Consider the following 19,111-nt stretch of genomic DNA (forward strand, 5'->3'; position numbering starts at 1 on the left):
GTTACAAGTTCAAATTTGGCTGAAAACACTTGACACTTACCTGTGTTCTTACAAACTCTGTTGAAGTATCCTTTAGTTTTACTGAACTGTTTTCCCCCCTTTATTAATATTTTTACAAGAGAAGATTTACTATTTAAGGGAAGAGGAAGGAATATATTCAGAAATTAAAGTGATGTAAAGCTTTTGCAAAAATAATGGCAGACTTGTACAAAGAGTGAAGCAGATGAATTTGTAATAATTTGTAATAACATTATAAAGGCAGTTTTTAAAGACTTAAGAATTCTGATCAATGTAATAACCAACCACCATTGCAGAAGATGATGTTGTCCATTTCCTGACAGTTCATAGCAATGCTAGCAGTTCCTAGACTCAGAAGAATTAAGTTTGAATCCAGACTCAAATGTTTACCAATTGTGTGACCCTGGAAAACTCCCTTAACTTCTGTCTGTCTCAGTTTCCTCATCTGTAAAATGGGGATAATTGCACCTACCTTTTAAAATTGTGAAGAAAAAATGAGGCATTTGTGAAGCATGATATAAATGCTAACTGCCATTAATACTGTTATTATTGTTATGAATTCTACACAGAATGAGAAGTATATTTTTGGACTTGACCAATGTGGGAATTTGTTTTGCTTGTCTATTAATCTTAAATATTATTTATAAATAATATAATGTATCTAATATATAAAATAAATATATAAATATTATAAAATTAAATAATATTAAAATACAAGATTTTTTATTTCCTTTTTCCTTTTTTTTTTTTTTTTTGGCTTTTAGGGGAGAGGTGTTCGTTATTATGGGAAAATTAAATTATAAATATAACTAAGTATAAGAAAAATAAAAGATAAAGGATGACAATGATTACTTCTAAAAGAAAAAACAATTAGATCTACTATATAGTTATAAAGGCTGTCTTATGAGGTGATAGATTCCCCCACATTTGGATATCTTCCACTAAAGGATGGGTGACTTGACCCGGACGTTATAGGGTAGTTAAAAGCCTGGTTCTCAGCAGGCATGGGTTGGACATGTGGCCTCTGCGCAGCCGCACCGCGGTGCCAGCGGGCGCATCAGCATGATGGGTGGAGGGGGTGGGAAGGGGAAGGGAAGGTCCTGTTTACCCATCTACCCTCCTCGCGTGCTCTCACCCCCAGATCCAGAACCACCTGTCTCTCCTAATTGTCTCTCGGCCCCGGAAGTGGCATGGCGAATAATACCATTTTTAAATCCTTTGGTGAAACAATCCCGGAGAACAAGGCTGGGGACTAAAGTTCTAGGATCGCCTCGAGGCTAGTGTAGCGTCCTGGAGACAGTCCGGTTTCTAGGAAACCGTCGTCAAGGAACCACAACACTTTAAAGGGACCACCCCTCCCTTCTTAAGGGACTCTTAAAGGGACCATCTTAACAAGAGGATCTTAACTAGACCATTTTTTTTTTTTTTAAAGGAACTGTCTCTTTTATTAAGGAGCTTTTAATACGATCCCCGCCCCGCAATAGGGCACCTCCTTCAATTGCCCTCCTCTCTAAGGCTAGCTTTGCTTTTACAAAAAGCTGTCCACAGTCTTAGAAAAAGTCTTTAATTTCCCCAGAGTTTGGAATGGTGGGAATTGGTTTCAGTAATAATTTGACGTAGGGTCGACACCACTAAAAAGGGATTTGATTACCAAATAGCTATTTTTTCACATTTTCTTTTCTTGACAGAACCTGGAATTTTATCAGTACCTGGAGCTCCCTTTAAACAATATAGATCAGCCCCGGCCCTGAAATTTAGTCTTGAGAGATATTTGAGCGTGTGGAGAGGAGAAATTAAGATTATTATTTTGTAATGAAAATAATAAAAATAAAATTAGAACTGTTTTTTTCTTATTTCAAGGAGAGCTTGATGTTACACCAGTCTGCTGCTCAATAATTAAATTATGCCAAAATTTGCTCATTTCTAAAAAACTTTTTTACCCTTTTGATTTCCAATATTTCAGCTGAAAAAAGAAATTCATGGACTGCCTTTTTGAAAAGGCTTAAAGATTTCACTCATTTTTAATTAAACAAAGCCACTGTATGTTATCTGCCATTGTTGATGCAAATGTAAAGAAAGAAGAAAGGTGTGGATCCCCAAGCAAAATTTTTTCTTGGAAAAAAAGACAAAATGATTGTTTTTGTTGAGTTGACAAAGCACTAAATTTGCAACTTTTATCTAATCCAAAGCTTCTTAAACTATGGTTCATGTTTACGGGGTCACATATATATTGGCAATGTAAAAACTTTGTTTTAATATCAGTAAATGTTTGCTTTGTATACTTAGTTTATATACCTATATATGTGGCATGGAGTAAAAATTTCTTAGGTGAAAAAAGATTTGCAAATGGAAGCAGTTTAAGAAGTACTGCTCTAAGCCACTGTGAAGCAAGGCACTAGGTTTAGGCTAAGAAGACATTTGAGTTATCCAATAGAGTCTCATTTTGAAGCTACAGTTAAGACATTAACCTCTCAGAACTTGTTTCTGAATCTGTAAACTGGAGTATACTACTATCTACATTACCTACCATGAACTTTTTAAAGGATCAAACTTAGGTAATTTATGGAAAACACCTTATAATTATAATTATAAAATTATAGCTTTTTATATACAGCACATATGCATGGGTAATTTTTCAATATTGACTCTTGCAAAAACTTGTTTCAACTTTTTCCCTCCTTCCCTCCACCCCCTCCCCTACATGGCAGGTAGTCCCATACATATTAAAAATGTTAAAAGTATGTGAAATACAATATATGTATACATATCTATACAGTTATCTTGTTGCACATGGAAGAACTGATTTAGAAAGAACGTAAAAATAACCTGAGAAGAAAAAAACAAAAATGCAAGCAAACAATAACAGAAAGAGTGGAAATGTTATGTTGTGGTCCATACTCATTTCCCAGTGTTCTTTCTCTGGGTATAGCTGGTTCTGTTCATTACAGATCAATTGGAACTGATTTGGATCCTCTCATTGTTGAAGAGTGCCATGTCCATCAGAATTGATCATCATGTAGTATTGTTGTTGAAGTGTAATGTTCTGGTTGGTTTTCTGGAGGTCTATGGACTAGCCTTCTTTTCAGCAGAGTAATCACCACAAAAATAGCCAGAGACAAAGTCCAAATTCTTTATTATCTCCTTTACAATCTAGTTTCCTTGCCTGGGGCCCCGCTAGCTTTCTGGAGGTCTTCTGGAATGTGTCTTCATTTCTGTGTTGAGCTTTCAAATGCCTTACTTTACCACACTGAAAGCAGTTACAAGTCTCTCCAGAAGCTTCTTGCCAAGAAGGACCCTGTCTTTCTATGTTCTACATCATAGCCTGGGTATAAAAGGCATTTGTGCTCACTGTGGCACAGTGTCTTATGATCTCCTCTAAAGAAGCATCTTTGTGTAGTTCTAGTATAATTCTTTTACAAACTTCATTTTCTCTAGCAAGTTGCTTTATCATTATTCCTGTTGCATTGAATTTTCACCAATTGTTCTTGTGACAGTTGTCTGCAGACGTCCCAGGAAATCAGCAAAGGGGTCATTGGGACCGTGCTCTATTTTTGTGAAGACTTCTCCTCTATCTTTTCCTGGGAGGGAGCCCCATGCTTTGATAGCAGCAGCAATTTGCTCAGATGCTATCAAAGGATAATTAATCTGTGTTAAATCATCTGCATACTGATCTTTACCTGCTAGTTGATCAAAGGTGATTTGTATATTAACTCCAGTTTGCCAATTTTGTTGGGATTGTATTCTGCATAGTTTACTATACTCCAAAAGCCACAAGTTTTATACAGGTTCTAAACATGTCCTTGAATGGGAAAAATAATTTTGCTATTATTGGCATTATATTCTACATACAATTCTACATATCCATATTTTAGATCACAAGATCTGTCAGCTTTGTAAAATTCCTTAAAGGAAAATAATTATAAAATTAAAAAACATAATAAGCTAGCAATTCTGTGGTGTTCTAAGATGAATGAGGAGATCCTGCAATGGATTTTCTTTTTTTTTTTTTAATTTGCTAGTCACTTTGGCAGTTAACCAGTCTATTTACTTTTATTTTCATTTTGCCAAAGTTCAAATGAGATGAGATGTGTATTTGCACTAACATTGTGGACCCATGATTAAAAATTTCTAGAATTTTAATTTCAAGGAAATAAAATTAATTTAATAGAGTTAACAGGGAAACTGAAACTAAATTTTTTATTAAATTCAGTTAGGAAACCTAGCCTTAGAACAAACTATAATTCCAAAGTACATGAAATTAACATTAGTTTAGTTAGTAATGTTTAAAATACAAACTAAATATATTTTCTGTGAAGAATGTGTGAATTCAAGCCTTATATAACTTCTAAAGTATGCTCTTTATTTCTCAAAATATGTTCTTGGCTGTACATATATATATATATTTTAAAAATCAGTAAGAACAGATATTTCACAAGCAGAGTTAAATATAAATTTTAAAGATACATGGCAAGTAATGTAGCACTGATTTTTTTAAAAGGAAAACATATTAATACTTTATTCTTTGATTTTAAACTTATTTGCTAGAAGCAAGTTTAACATAATAAAATAATAATGGCTAATATTTATATAATGCCTTCTATATTCTAGGTACTCCCCAATATTAGTTCATTTGATCCTCACAACAACCCTAGGAGATAGGTGCTATTATTATTTCAAAGTAATAATTAAATATTATTTTACAGATGAGGCAATAGGCAAAAAGAAGTTAAATGTCTTGACGAGGATCATACAGCTAATATGTGGCTGAGGTTAAATTCAAACTCAGATTTCTCTGATTTCAGGCCTAGCTCGATCCACAGCATCTTATTAGTACACTGATTTTTAAAACAAAAAGAGGTATTTAAATTTTTGCTTTCAAAATTAAGAAAATCCATGATAAAATCTTCAATTCTTCAAAATAAGAATTTTATGCACAATTATTCATTAGTCTGGAGAAATAATATTTAAACTAGCTATGTGCCTCATAGTTGGCCTTCCATGGGGGCAATTCCAGGGATGCTCAATCTCACCCATATGAGAGATCAGTTTCTTCATTTCATTCTTGTTAAGAGCAGTTCCAATCATGACCTGAGTTCAAAACATATAAGAAATATTAATAATTATTTTTCTTTTTCCTGTGACTAGCAACTATTTTAAAAATAACTACTATGTAACACTAGGAAAAACACTATCAACCAATAAGCATTTATTAATTCCCTACAATGTGGCAGGCAGTATGAGGCAGTACATGCAAAAGCAAAACCAGCCCCTGCTTACCAAGAGAGCTCACCTCCTAGTGGGGAAACAAGTATATATAGAAATATAGACAGGAACTGGATTGGAACTATACCTATGATTTCACAGAGATTGGGAACTCCTGGGTGAGAATCATTTCCTCCACATCACAGATTAGGGGAAAGAAGAAAATGAGGGATGGTATCAAAGGGTTTTGAGATAAAGAGGTGAGAAAAGGTAGTTTGTAATAAATCACATCAATTTTCACAATAAAGTAACAAGGTTCTCAGTTGAGTGTCAGGAAGAGGGAAGAATAGGATGCTGAAGTAAAAAAAGGTTCAGTGCTTTATCCAAGGTCACACCACTAGTAAGCAACAGAGGAAAGCATTTAATTAAAGCTATATGATGATAAATTCAGCATTCTCCATCTAAACAATCTCCTAAAATACCTGATTAAAAAAGCTCAACACTTTTCCACTTAAGATAGCTATATGAAGAATATGAAGAGTCTCAAAGGATCCCATCTCTTCCAATTTTATTCTAACAATGATATAAGCCACCAAATTTCATCTTAAAACACAACAAAGTTATTAAATCTTAGCAAATCTGGAAGTAAATAGATTTTCTTCTTCATTACTTACAGATTTTCTACAAGCCCTTGAAGCAAACATTTGCCTAACTCTAGAGGGTCTGCACATGACTCCAGGGCAATCACTTAACATGAAGATCATCTCATCTATGTCCTGTGGTCCAAATGTCCAGTTTTTACTAGTTGGCAAGGAAATCAATTTAACTCTTTCTGTGACTGGAGCTAAAAGAATATAGAAATTTAAGAACAAATTTTAAGAATGTGTTTGAATTCTGAATTTTGTGGTAAATAAAAATGGTTAAATACTTTAGGAATAAAATGAAAATGTTCAAAAATTCTGAAATTAAAGCTATATCCATAAAATAATATAGTTGAATGAAATAAGGTATAATTCCTTCAAACTTGATAATATGATTCCATGTTTCTTGTTAAAAAAACTTACCAAGTTCATCAATGACAAAATCAAAACCATTCTTTCTAAATATTTCCAGATTTTCTATTAGTATTGCTTCATTGATAGCAGTTAAATTGAGAGCCTGAGGTCTGAAATACAGAATAAAAGTTCACATCATGGTTTAAAGTCAAACATTCAGTTATGAGATATAATAATATTATGAAATGACTCAAAAGAATGGTACAGCACCACATTAACTTGTATATCTATATTGTGAACAGTAAAACATCATTCCAGTAAGCTGTGTGCCTATATTATCAAGGAGTAAAACATACCATCAATCCAGCAGTTTTGTTCTAATATATATATATATATATCCAATATATATCCAATATCCAGAATATAATTTGGATATTGTATTAGCTTGCTCTAATAAAAGAGGCCATATCTTCCTCTACAATCAAGCAAGGTAGAAAAAGTGAAAAAAAAAAAAAAGATTCTTACATACAAGTTTCCTAAAGAAAAAGAAATTGTAGCGAAAACAACTCTATTAACCTACTGACCCTGCTTATCCCTTTTGTCTCTGATTCAAAAGTATTTCCAAGGATATTATTGTTCGGTAAGAAATGACCAACAGGATGATTTCAGAAAGACCTGGAGAGATTTACATGAACTGGGGCTGAATGAAATGAGCAGGACCAGATCATTATATACTTCAACAACAATACTATATGACGATCAATTCTGATGGATGTGGCCATCTTCAGCAATGAGATGAACCAAATTAGTTCCAATGGAGCAGTAATGAACTTCTGAACCAGCTACACCCAGCAAAAGAACTCTGGGAGATGACTAAGAACCATTATATAGAATTCCCAATCTCTATATTTTTGTCCGCCTGAATTTTTTATTTCCATCACAGGCTAATTGTACACTATTTTGAGTCTGATCCTTTTTGTACAACAAAATACCGGTTTAGACATGTATACTTATTTTGTATTTATACTTTAACATATTTAACATGTATTGGTCATCCTGCCATCTAGGGGAGAAGGTTGGGGGGAAGGAGGGAAAAATTGCAACAAAAGGTCTGGCAATTGTCAAGGCTGTAAAATTACCCATGCATATAATTTGTAAATAAAAAGCTATTAATAAAAAAAAAAAGCATTTCCAAGGAAAGTTGGCCTTTATGATTTTTGAAGCCAATCCATAGTAAAACTGAGCAAAATCATTTTTTGCAAAATGTGACAAAAATAAAAAATTAAAAGTCACTCTTCAGGAAGTACTCCAGGATGCACTTTTTTATATTATAAAGGAGGACAAATGACATATTAAATGCTATCATCACAGCTCATAAAAAACAAATTTATTGCTGACTACTGTTTAAACAAATCATATGCAAGTCTTAGTAATGAATTTTTCCAAGAGAGAGAAACACAGTGACACAAGCAGACAGTAGCTGTTATCCACAAAATTTATACACCAAGTGGATCTTCTGTGAAACATCTACAGAAGAACATAGACAAAAATTGCACAATATGAGAAGGTGTGGATACTGTTATATTTGTACTGATAGAAAAAAACTCATCAACAAGACAAGCATAAGCATAAAATTTCTAAACATTTATTAAGTACTTACCATCCACCAGGCATGGTGCTAAAAGCTGAAGATACAAATACAAAACTGAAATAGGTCCCTTATAAAAATGTCAGTTACAAGAAACAGCTCCCTGAGTAGGGGGTTTGGAAACATATAGTCAGAGGCAAGGGTGATATAAAAACAAAAGAGACCAATAAAAAAAACAAAACTAAAAAATAAATGATACAGACTACCCTATCAGATCACAGAACCATTTACATTCTGAAGGATATGTTCCTATTTAGTGCTGAACTTATTTTTAAAAAAAAAAAAAAAGAAAGAAAAAATTGCTGTTACTTCCCAATGACTCCCTCTACCCTCCAAAAAACCTTTCCTTTTTAACAAAGATGTATGAGTAAGCAACACAAGTCAATTGATTGGTCAAGTCTGTTAATATATGTCATGTTCAAAAAACATAGTCCACCATATCTCTGCCAAGAGATAGGAGACCTTAGTCACTACCATTCTTCTAAGCTTATTTCTAATACATATATTAACTGTGTATTAAAGAGAAATTTATCTGAATATATCACTTTGTTTAAAAATAGACTTGTAGGGGCAGCTAGGTAGCGTAGTGGATAGAGCACCAGCTCTGAAGTCAGGAGGACGTGGGTATAAATCTGGCCTCAGACATTTAACACTTCCTAGCTGTGTGACCCTGGGCAAGACACTTAACCCCAATTGCCTCAGAAAAAAAATAAAGGATCAAAAATAGACTTGTATATTAAGCAATATAAATACTTAATGAAAAAAATCTTATAAAACTATTGATTAATTTTTCATCTGGCACAAGAATCAGAAAAAGGCAACTCCTAAAAAGAAAAAAGTTGGGAAATAGGAGAAAAACATCCACTATGTTGTATTTGAAGATCAAAAGACTGAATTGCAAGAGGCTTTCAGGAAACAAAATTTTCAGTTTTTTGTGAGTTGAATGAGTTCTCTTTCATTCAAAAGCTTTTCTAAATAGCCATTGTATGTATATATATATATGTATATAATTGTATATATGTGTAATATGTATATACAGTGTATATAATAATATACATATTATTGAATAGCATAATAGTTCATTAAAAGTGCATATTAAACCTTCCTGATAAATCATATATGCAATAAGGAGGTAAAAAAGATAGCATTACACCTGAACAGCCTAGTTAATTCAAACACAAAAGAAATACCATTGTTAAAACTATTTGAGCCAATACAATTTGTAGTCAGTCTACTGAGAATTTTGGTTAACTTACATTATGAGCCTTTGACCTTGTAGAACAGTATGCAATTGTAACATCTCAAAGTTGTATTTCTCATCTGTGGCATGTTGATCAATTATGAAAAGATCTGTATTCAGCTTGGTTATTATAAACCCCAAGTTAAATTGACCAATGATCTCCATTTCTGCAAACATATCTTTACTGCACATAGAAAATTGAGAACACATGTTATTCTTACATTTTTAAACACCCTCCCACCTTAAAAAAATAAACAATAAACAACTAGAGTGAATAGATTTAGTTATTATTCAAAATATGAATCTGAAAACATTCACAAAAAAGTAAATCATATCACAAAATTCCTAATTTCTGATTTCATTGTACTCCTTTCCTGACTTTTTTTTAAACAATTATTTCCTGAATGCCTATTATATATATGCTATGGAAAAAATAATGATAACAAAGTGTATTCCTTGTCCTTAAGTACTTTATAGTTCAGTTTAGAGATAAAATAAATAGAGCATCATACAAAACATTATTAAAGCAAAATTTTGTGTTTCAAGTTTAAAATAATTGAAGTATTAAAAATCACATACCCTGAACAAAGCACTGTGCCAAGTGCTATAGAGGACAGGAATAAGTATAAGCCAAAATCCATAGTTACTGTCCCTCAAGGAAAAATAGGGAGATGCTTTGTGTTTACACAAAAAGAGAGTCACATAAAGCAATATCTGATGACTTGTCAAATAAATAGTAAAGACAATCAATACTACTTAGTTCTGAGGAAACATAAATCACTGCCCTCAGAAAAAGTTTCATGGAAGAGAAACTCAGGCTATACCAAGAATAATAACTAGAGCAAGAAAATAAAGACAAGAGGTAAAGGGAATAGCATAATCAAGGGCATGGTGGGAAAGTAACAGGTCTTTTCAGGAGTGAAATAGCTTGATTTACAAATTTGTTAATTTGAAGGGTTTGTATAGGGGAATAGTGGAACAAAAGACTGCAATGGTATACTGGGCTCAGATTATCAAAGATCCTGGTGCTAAATTAACGAGTATGAACTTTTTTATTTTTGGTGGTAGAAAGTCATTGAAAGTATCTGAGCAGAGAAGTGATGAAAATGGTGTTTTAAAATTAATCTAGCAATGCTATACAAGATGAATTAACAAAGGGAAAGAAATGAGATAGCAATAATATGAATGAGATGAGTGAACCCATGAAGTAGAAATGGATAGCAGAATGAATTAGAAACTAGTATCTAACAAACATGTATTCAGACTACACACTTGAAATAGAAAGACATACATATTTAAAATAAAAGACTGGAACAGAATCTATTATGTTCTGTTGATGTGAAAAAAGAGTGGGATAGCACAAAAAGTAAAAGCAAAAGTAGACTTAATTAAAAGGGATAATCAAGGAAGCTACATTTTGTCAAAACGAACCAAAGACACTGAAATAATATCAAAAAGTTTTGCAGTAAACTTATCTGATAAAGGCTTCATTTCTCAAATATGTGGGGAACTGAGTCAAATTTATGAAAATAAGAGCCATTTCCCAATTGATAGGTAAATGGTCAAAGAATATGAAGAAGCAGTTTTCAGAAGAAGAAAGTAGAAGTGAACTGATTCAAACATTCTAAAGAACAATATGGAACTGTGCTCAAGGGCTATAAAACTGCATACTCTTTGATCCAGAGATACCACTACTACATCTGTACCCAAAATAGATCAAAGAAAAAGGAAAAAGACATAAATGTATAAAAACATTTACAGCAGTCTTTTTGTGATGGCAAAAAATTGAAAATTGAGGGAATGTTTATGATTTGAGGAATGGCTGAACAAATAGCATATGATTGTGATAGAATACTATCGAACTGTAAGAAATGATGAGGGGGGAGGTCATGGTAAGACCTAAACAAACTGATGCAAAGTAAAGTAAAAAGAGCTGGGAGATCACTGTGCACAGTCATAGCAATGTTATAAATGATCAATTGTGAAAGAACTGGCTATTCTGGTTAATACAATGATCCAAGGCAATGCCAAAGAATTCAAAATGAAAAAAAAAAATGCTATCTATCTCTAGAGAAAACTGAGGAACACTGCGAATTTAAGCATAATTTTCTCACTTTATTTTTGCTTTTTTTTTGCAATATGACTAATATGGAAATATATTTTGCATCATTTCACAAATAAAACTGATATCATTTATTTGCCTTCTCAGTGAATGGGAAAAAGGTGGATGGGAGAGAGAGGATAAGAAATTCAAAATTTAAAAAGAAAAGAATGTTAAAAATAAATAATAAAAAAATTTTAAAAAGGAAATTTAAAAAGGAAAAAATGTTACAAATCACTAATAAAAATCTAAATTAATGCTACTTTGAAGTTCTATCTTATGCCCATCAGACTGGCAAAATTAACAAAAAAATGGAAAATAACAAATATTGGAAAATCTATGGGGAAAAAAGTACTGCTGGTGGAGCTGTGAATTGGTCTAGCTACTTTGGAAATCACAACCCTTGCTAGACCTATGTCCCAAAAAGTTAAAAAAAAAAAAAAAAAAGAGAGAGAGAGAGAAAGGCCCCATATGTTCACAAATATTTATAGCAATTCTTTTTTGACCTAAACTGCAATCTGAGGGAATAGCTATCAACTGGGGAATGTTGAAAAATTATGATACATAAATACAGTGGAATATCACTATGTAATTAAGAAATGATGAAAGAAATAATTTTAGAGAAACCTGGGAAAATGATGAACTGATGCAGAGCAGTGAGTAGAGCCAGAAGACCAATTTATATGTTAAGATACAACTTTGAAAAAATTCTGATCAAGGAAGTGACCAATCATGATTCCAGATAAAGCTAAAGTCTATTTTCTGTTTCTTGAAGAGGTATAAAAACAAAGTCATTTTCAGAGATGACACATGTGAGCATTTGCTCTGCTAATATATTGCTAAGCATTCTAAAAGGCATTTCATATTACTTGTAAAAAATGTACTTCATTACCTGCTTCTGCCTTATAAAATATGTGACATATCATTTAACTAAAAAAAATTGTGAAATGGAAGTGCAGAAAAATTTAAGCAGGATTTTTTAATATATTTTTGAATATGTATTAATCTCTGCTAAACCTTAGGATATGTGCACTAGAAGTTGGAGATTTTCTATGCAATGAAATAGAAGATTTATCAATTCAAAAAAAAAAAAAAAAAGAGTGAAAGAGACCTATTGGGAAGCTACTTACTACAGTAGGAGAGAAGCAGGTGGGAGATAAAACTTTGAACTAAGGTACTAAAAGATATCAACTGATATGAGGTATTACAGGAAAAGTTTATAGGACTTGGCATGAAGGAAACACAGGAGAAATGATATGTAGCCAAGACAGCAACTCAAGAAGAAAAGAAAAGTTTAAAATGACTTAAAGGTCTTGGGCCTGGTTAATTAGGAGAAAGATAATACTATAAAGGGAAAGTAAAAGAAGGCAGAGAAATAAATAGAACAAAATAGAAAAGGTCCTATAGATAAAAAAATATATGGAACTAGAGTTGAGAAAACCAAGAATTTCTTGGAAAGAGGTGGGTCTTGATTTGAGCTTTAAGAATGGACAGAATATAATTATGATAGAGGTTGGAGAACAATTTGGGTAAGATCCAAGAAAGGGTTAGTTTTGTTTGGGTGAGAGAAGACAAGTTAAAATGGTAAGATATTAAAATGAGAATGCCCAGGAGGTAGAGATACCAGAGCTTATTTGAGAGGATGAGACTATACCAAAAGATTTGTGGGTCATTATTAAAACAGAAATATAGAGTTCGAATCATGAAAATGGAAGCACCAAGGACTTTAAAAGTTCACGTAAATCTCAAGTGGCTAAGACCTAAATATATTTGAATAGAACTATAATAACATTTAGTATTAATATCTTAATTCTTCTGGAAATCTAACAATTTGACATGTTACTCAAATTGTTTTGTTCTCAAGTAGGTTATAAAAAAATACAAATTAGAAAAAAAATACCTTATTTCTTTTCTTAGTTCATCTTCTGCAGCCTGATTTTCTCCAGGGCTTATCTTTGCCCTAAATCTTCTGTAATTTTGTGCTTTTGTCCTTTGTTGTTCCTGCTGCTGCAGTTGCTGTAGCCGTTTGGTTAAAGAACTCATGGAGAAGTTAAGAGGCACCTCCTTTTTAATAACTTTAATAGCTACATCTACTTGAGATGCTGAACAGTCCTCAGAATTCATCACCTTTGGGGAAACACTGAAATTTAAAGAAGCCATTTCCTTTTTAAATCGCTTCCTTTTTAGTGGTGAGTCATTACTTGGCTGAGGCAAATTTCTGAAATTATTCTCAATACTTTTTTCTTCCAAACTACATTCTGTGTTTGAAAATTGATTGTCACTTCCTAGTGATTTCTTAAAAGGTTCAACAGTTTCTTCTGAAAATGTGTAATCTTCAGCTAAAGTCATGATACATTCCCTGCCAATGTGAGTGCCCCTTTCTGGGGTGCTGAAACCTTCATCCGACTGCGTGGAAGTGCTACTATGTCCTGATTCTTTGTCACTGTCCACTGGCTTTGGATTCATACTACTACTTCTGCCTAGGGATGACTCCAGAATTTCTTCCTGACTCTTGCACTGTTTGTCAGAGATTCGTTTGGAGTTTTTAGGACTTGGAGTGTTGCAAAATGACAAAAGATTTATCTGTCGTGGAGAGTCTTGTGATTGTTTATGAGTTTTCAGATTTGGAGAACTCTGTTCTGTTGTATGATGAAGGGAAAATGCTTCTCGTAGTCTGGCAATAGTTAATGTTCTTTTTTCTTCTCCTTTGGTATTTAATGAGATGAGATTGTTCTTTTCTGGAGGGGATTTTTCCACCTCTGTTGAACACATCTTTAATAAATTACCTACAATAAATATGAAGAGAGAATCACTTCAGGGATTCTTTCTTGGAAATAAGATAGTGGTGGTTGGCCACAACTAAAAAACTGAGAGACCTTGGTTGCCAGGTGTAGCTCAAATCCCTAAGATCAAATCTGATAGGAATAGAGAAGCAATAGCCAGTTCTCCTTAAAAGGAAAGATTTTTAAAACCCATAACTTCTTTTCCCCGTATCATTTTTCTTTTAGGAACACTCTCACAACTGATTCCAGAAATATCTAGCCTAACACTATTTTTTTAAAAATCATGCTAATTATTGAATGGCTTTTCACTTATGCCTAATTATAACAGTAAAAAAAATTAGTTATACCAATAAATATATTCCAGGTTAGATTTGTCTAAATTTATTTCATTTTTACAACAATATTTTAATAAATTTTATAACAATAAACTCTGCTTACTCAAGCTAGATTTTTTTGCTCAGGAAATAACATTCTTTGAAAAATTGAGCTTCCCTTTTATGGACAAAACTGGCTCTCCTTGTTTATGACTAACTGTGGTAGCGGCAACCATATATATATTTAAGTTACTTGTGTCCAATATATAACTAAATATTAAAAAATCCAAATAACTTTAAAAAAAGGATAATTTTGTGAAAGAGATATTTTATCACTGAAAACATAATAAACATGTCAGAATAGGCAAAAATTTTAATAGCTTTTTAAAAAATGCATTTATAATTTTCTTACCTTCAACATCCAACAATGGCTTCTGGTTGGGACTAAGTTTGTTAACATCACTCTCAAACATTCCTATCAGAGATGTCTTTAGTACTACCAACAAAAGTTTTTCTTCCTGTAATAAAATTTGCCTTTTGTCTGGGGTTACATTGATATCCACACACTCTAAAAACAAAACAAAAAGGCATTTATTGCATCTAATTAAACTTTAACAATGATAGGAGTCATAATCTCCATTTTATCAGATAAGAATGGCTAAAAGATATATTTTAAACCTTACAACTCCACTACAAATATTACAGAAGGGTTAAAGAGGTCATTTTCTAAGAGTCAGGAAGAGCATTTTATTTCTTTTTTCCCCCTTCAAATTCCATTTATTTATGAGGACTTAATAATATATTATTTTCAAATATTCATTATTAACTTTCTGTTATGAATAAGCCACAACATGAGGCACCATAGGGAGACAAGGTGAAGTCTTTGTCCTGAAGTAGCTTATAATTTAGGAGGGGGAGAGAAAATGGGAAAAGGATAAGTTAAATATAAAAGTAACTATAGTATAAAAAAATATAAATGCTACAAGAGAGATATATGAAAAACATTTTGTGGTTGAAAGATCAACTCTAATTAGGGGGGTGAATAGAAGGGTGAAAGGTCTTAAAAAACTAGAAGGATTTTTTTTAACAGATGGAAATATAGTTGGAAGGAAGGAAAAGGCAATGGCTTTGAGACAGAACATTGCAAGGAAGGCAACAAAGGTAACTTAGGTTTTATTTATGAGCAATGGGAAGTTATTGAATAGTTTGGTATTTGTTTGTTTTTCCCCCCACATTGCTTTCTATTTGTCTAGAATTAACTCTTCCTATCTTTCCAGTCCCACTTCAAATGCCACCTTCACTATTCAACAAATAGGAATCCTTCTCTGATGTCTCTAAGCCAGAAGTAATCTGTCCCTTCTCCATAACATGCTACTGGTAGTTATTGGCCTTCAATTTATATATTTGTCATTTTTTTAACCTGCCTTATTTCTGTCCTACTAAACAGTAAGATCTTTGAGTCTCTGTAGCATGTCTTATTTGTGTATTTCTCTCCTAATATTTAACATGGTACCAAAAACAGAAGGCATACTTAATATGCCTTAAGTATTAGTTAGATAAAAATAAAGTGAATTTCTGAGCATGAGAGGGATGGTATTAGAAGTGGTATTTTTAGAAAAAGCAATCTGTCAACAAGATTTAGGATGGATTGGAATAGGGAAGATAAAACCAGGAATACCATTTAAGAAGCTACTGTAGCATTAAAGGGAAAGTCTGAACAAAAGTGACAGTTATGGGAACAGAGAGGGAAAAAAAAAAAGAAACAGAACTGGCAGACATTGGAACTCACCAGAATCAACAGAAATGTTAAGAACAACAAATGGATACTGATGCCGATTATATAAATGGTAGACTTCATTCACTAGTCTGGAAATCTAGAGAAAGAACAAAGATTAATAATGATTATAAATATTCTACTTTCTGCTAACCATTCCCAGAGAAAAAACTAATTGTGTTTGAATACAGACTGATGCATATTTTTTTAAGCTTTATTTTTCTTGAAGTTTTTTTTTTTTTGGGGGGGGGGCAAGATCTATGTTTTCTTTTGCAGCATGATTTTTTATGGAAATGTTCTGTATAACTTCACAAGTGCCTTCTTAATGGGAGGTTAGGGTGGGGAGGAAGGTAGAAAAAAATACATTCTATTTTCTTTTACACTGTACTAACTCTGGCCAACCAACTCTTACTCTTAGAACTGTAAAATATTAGAGTTTGAGGAATACTTAGAGATCATCTAGTTTAGGGGTCAGCATACTTTAGCTCTCTGCTTGTTTTTGTATAGTCCATAGGGCAAATCTGGCCCATCGCATTTTTTTTAATAGCCCACAAGATAACAATGTTTTTACACTTTATAATAAAAGTTTTGCTGAATTTAATTTTTAAAATGAAAAAAAAATCTTAGCTCCTAAGTAGGCAAAAACAAGTAGAAGGTCAGACAGGACCTCTGTGTCTGTCAAGCACTGATTTAGTCCTACATTATTATTTTACACATGAAGAATTGAAAGTCCAGAAAAGTAAAGTGATATGGTTCTTTTTTAAAATGCTGATTACTGAAAAAAATCAGTCAACATTTATTAAGCACCTAGTAAGTGCAAGGTATTATGATTAAAGCATTAGAATGAATCAATTTCTAGATTTTCATGTTTATTCAAAAATAATTCATCGTATCCCAGTGTTTCAATAGGATGCAGACCTAATTTGGAGTAGATGAGATATTTTTAGGAGCCTATGCCAAGATTTTTAGTTAGCTTTAGTGTTGTACTATTTTAGCGTTGTACCACATTAGTGTTATACCATATGATTGAATGAATCGTAATATGAGGAAAAATAAACATTCAAAATGGTGGAATCAGAGCTGATGGGAAACATAAGTGGTTTTTCAACTGTTATTGAGAAATGGAAAAGTTAATTGAATTCCAAGATGTGGACAATCTGACCTAATAACTCAACTACACATACATGAAGTCTTTTAAAAGTTATAAGATAAGATGATGGAGCAGGAAGCCGTCCGAGCTTTCTCAGTGTCCTCCAAGACCATATGAAACTAAGCCTCTGAACAAAGTCTGATGGAATAAAAGCACTCAAGAAAGATTGGAAAGACTTCAAGAAAGGCCATTTTCACTGGGGTGAAAGGAATGTTCAACCCAGCTCAGAGTGTCCAGGAAAACCAGGGAGAAGGTCTTAATCAAAACAGATTAGCAATTGAGACTCTGGATCCTGACTGAGTAACAGAGTAATAAACCAATGGGGCAGCCTCCAGTCTCAGTGTAGAAAGCAAACTGCCAATCTGGGAAACCAGATTGTTGCTTGGAGAGAGAGCAGGTAGAGCTACTGCCTTGTGAGCAAGACATCAAATACAAAGGGCAAAGGACCTGGGATTACAACCAAGAATTAACTACATAGAAGATTTCTGGGGAGGAGATGGATTTTCAATGAAGTAATCTTTTTTGTTGGAAAAAAACAAACAGAACTAAACAGAAATTTTTATCTTCAAAGACACAACCCAAGAGAAGCACAGAAAGATAAACAGGAAAAAAAACCCCAACATTATTTAAAGGTTAAACTGTTTACATCCCTAGATGGGAAAATGACAACTTGTTACTCTTGAGAACTGTATTCCTTTACGGGGGAATCAGAGGGGGACATACATGGACTAAGAGTATGGGTATGAATTTACTCAGATATAATGATATTAAAGATAAAGATATTAAAAGGTGGAAAAAGAATTGTACTGGGAGAAATGGAAAGGGGAGGTAAAAAGAGATAAATTAGATCATATGAAGAGGCACAAAAGATCTATTACAATTGTGGGAAAGAAGGGAGGGGGGATGAGCATTATCTGAAGCTTAATCTCATCAGTTTTGGTTCAAAGAGGGAAAAATATTCACTCAAATAGAAATTTGTCTTACCTAATAAGGGAAAGGGGAAAGAAAAGAGGATAGAAGGGAAGATAGAAATACTTAGGAGAATGGGATAAGAAAAGAGAGGAGGGGGTGATAGGAAGGAGGACAGGTAGAGGGTGAGATGGGTTAGTGTTTCTAACTCAAAAGAGGGACAGGATGGAAAGAGAGAACAAAAGTATATACAGAGGAGAAAATAGGATGGAGGGAAATACACAGCTGATAATCATAACTGAATATGAGTGGGATGAACTTCCCATAAAATGAAAGCAGATAGAAGAGTAGATTAAAAACCAGAATCCTACAACATATTGTCTACAAGAAACGTATCTGAAACAGAGATACATACAGAGTAAAGGAAAAGGCTGGAGCAGAATCTATTATGCTTCAACCGAAGTAAAAAAAGCAGGGATAACAATTCTGATCTCAGACAAAGCAAAAGCAAAAATAGATCTAATTAAAAGAGATAAGGAAACTACATCTTGTTAAAGGGTACCATAGACAATGAAGTGGTATCGATACGAAATTGCATCAAGTGGTACAGCATCCAAATTTTTGTTGAAAAATTAAGCCATTTACAGGAAGAAAGAGATAGCAAAACTCTAATAATGAGGAACCTCAATCTTCCCCTCTCAGAATTATATATATCTAACCAAAAAATAAACAAGAAAGAAAGGTTAATAGAATCTTAGAAAATTTAGACATGATAGATCTTTGGAGAAAACTGAATAGGGAGAGAAAGGAATATACGTTTTTCTCAGCAGTAGATGAAATCTACATAAAAACTGACCATGTAATTAGGGCATAAAAACTTCACAATCAAATGCAGAAAGGCAGAAATTGTAACTGCTTCCTCTTCAGATCACAATACAATAAAAATTACATTCAATAAAGGGTCAGGGAAGATAGAC

At 33.0% G+C, this 19,111-nt stretch overlaps 2 protein-coding genes across 4 annotated transcripts in view; both read right to left on the minus strand.

The window, feature by feature from the left end:
* RSPH10B (radial spoke head 10 homolog B) overlaps positions 1 to 1,609 on the minus strand; it is a 53,051-nt gene extending 51,442 nt beyond the window's left edge. For 2 of the 3 annotated variants that reach the window (XM_052000838.1, XM_052000824.1), the window contains exon 1: positions 1,223 to 1,609. The gene's annotated coding sequence lies outside the window, so the exon portion shown is untranslated. Of the gene's footprint in view, positions 1 to 1,153 lie in introns of all 3 variants that reach the window. The other variant, XM_052000833.1, reaches the window with a different exon arrangement.
* A 92-nt stretch (positions 1,610 to 1,701) lies between these two features.
* The window catches only part of PMS2 (PMS1 homolog 2, mismatch repair system component), a 38,829-nt gene continuing 21,419 nt past the window's right edge, over positions 1,702 to 19,111 (minus strand). Inside the window, exons 9-15 of the mRNA XM_052000850.1 lie at positions 16,091 to 16,175; positions 14,714 to 14,869; positions 13,105 to 13,990; positions 9,120 to 9,287; positions 6,285 to 6,385; positions 5,895 to 6,064; positions 1,702 to 5,106 (exon numbers count right to left, since the gene is read on the minus strand). Coding sequence (XP_051856810.1) covers positions 4,963 to 5,106; positions 5,895 to 6,064; positions 6,285 to 6,385; positions 9,120 to 9,287; positions 13,105 to 13,990; positions 14,714 to 14,869; positions 16,091 to 16,175 — 1,710 coding nt within the window. The 3' untranslated portion in view covers positions 1,702 to 4,962. The remainder of the gene's footprint in view (positions 5,107 to 5,894; positions 6,065 to 6,284; positions 6,386 to 9,119; positions 9,288 to 13,104; positions 13,991 to 14,713; positions 14,870 to 16,090; positions 16,176 to 19,111) is intronic.

Source organism: Antechinus flavipes, chromosome 1 (genome assembly GCF_016432865.1).
Source record: "Antechinus flavipes isolate AdamAnt ecotype Samford, QLD, Australia chromosome 1, AdamAnt_v2, whole genome shotgun sequence".
NCBI classification, from domain to species: domain Eukaryota; kingdom Metazoa; phylum Chordata; class Mammalia; order Dasyuromorphia; family Dasyuridae; genus Antechinus; species Antechinus flavipes.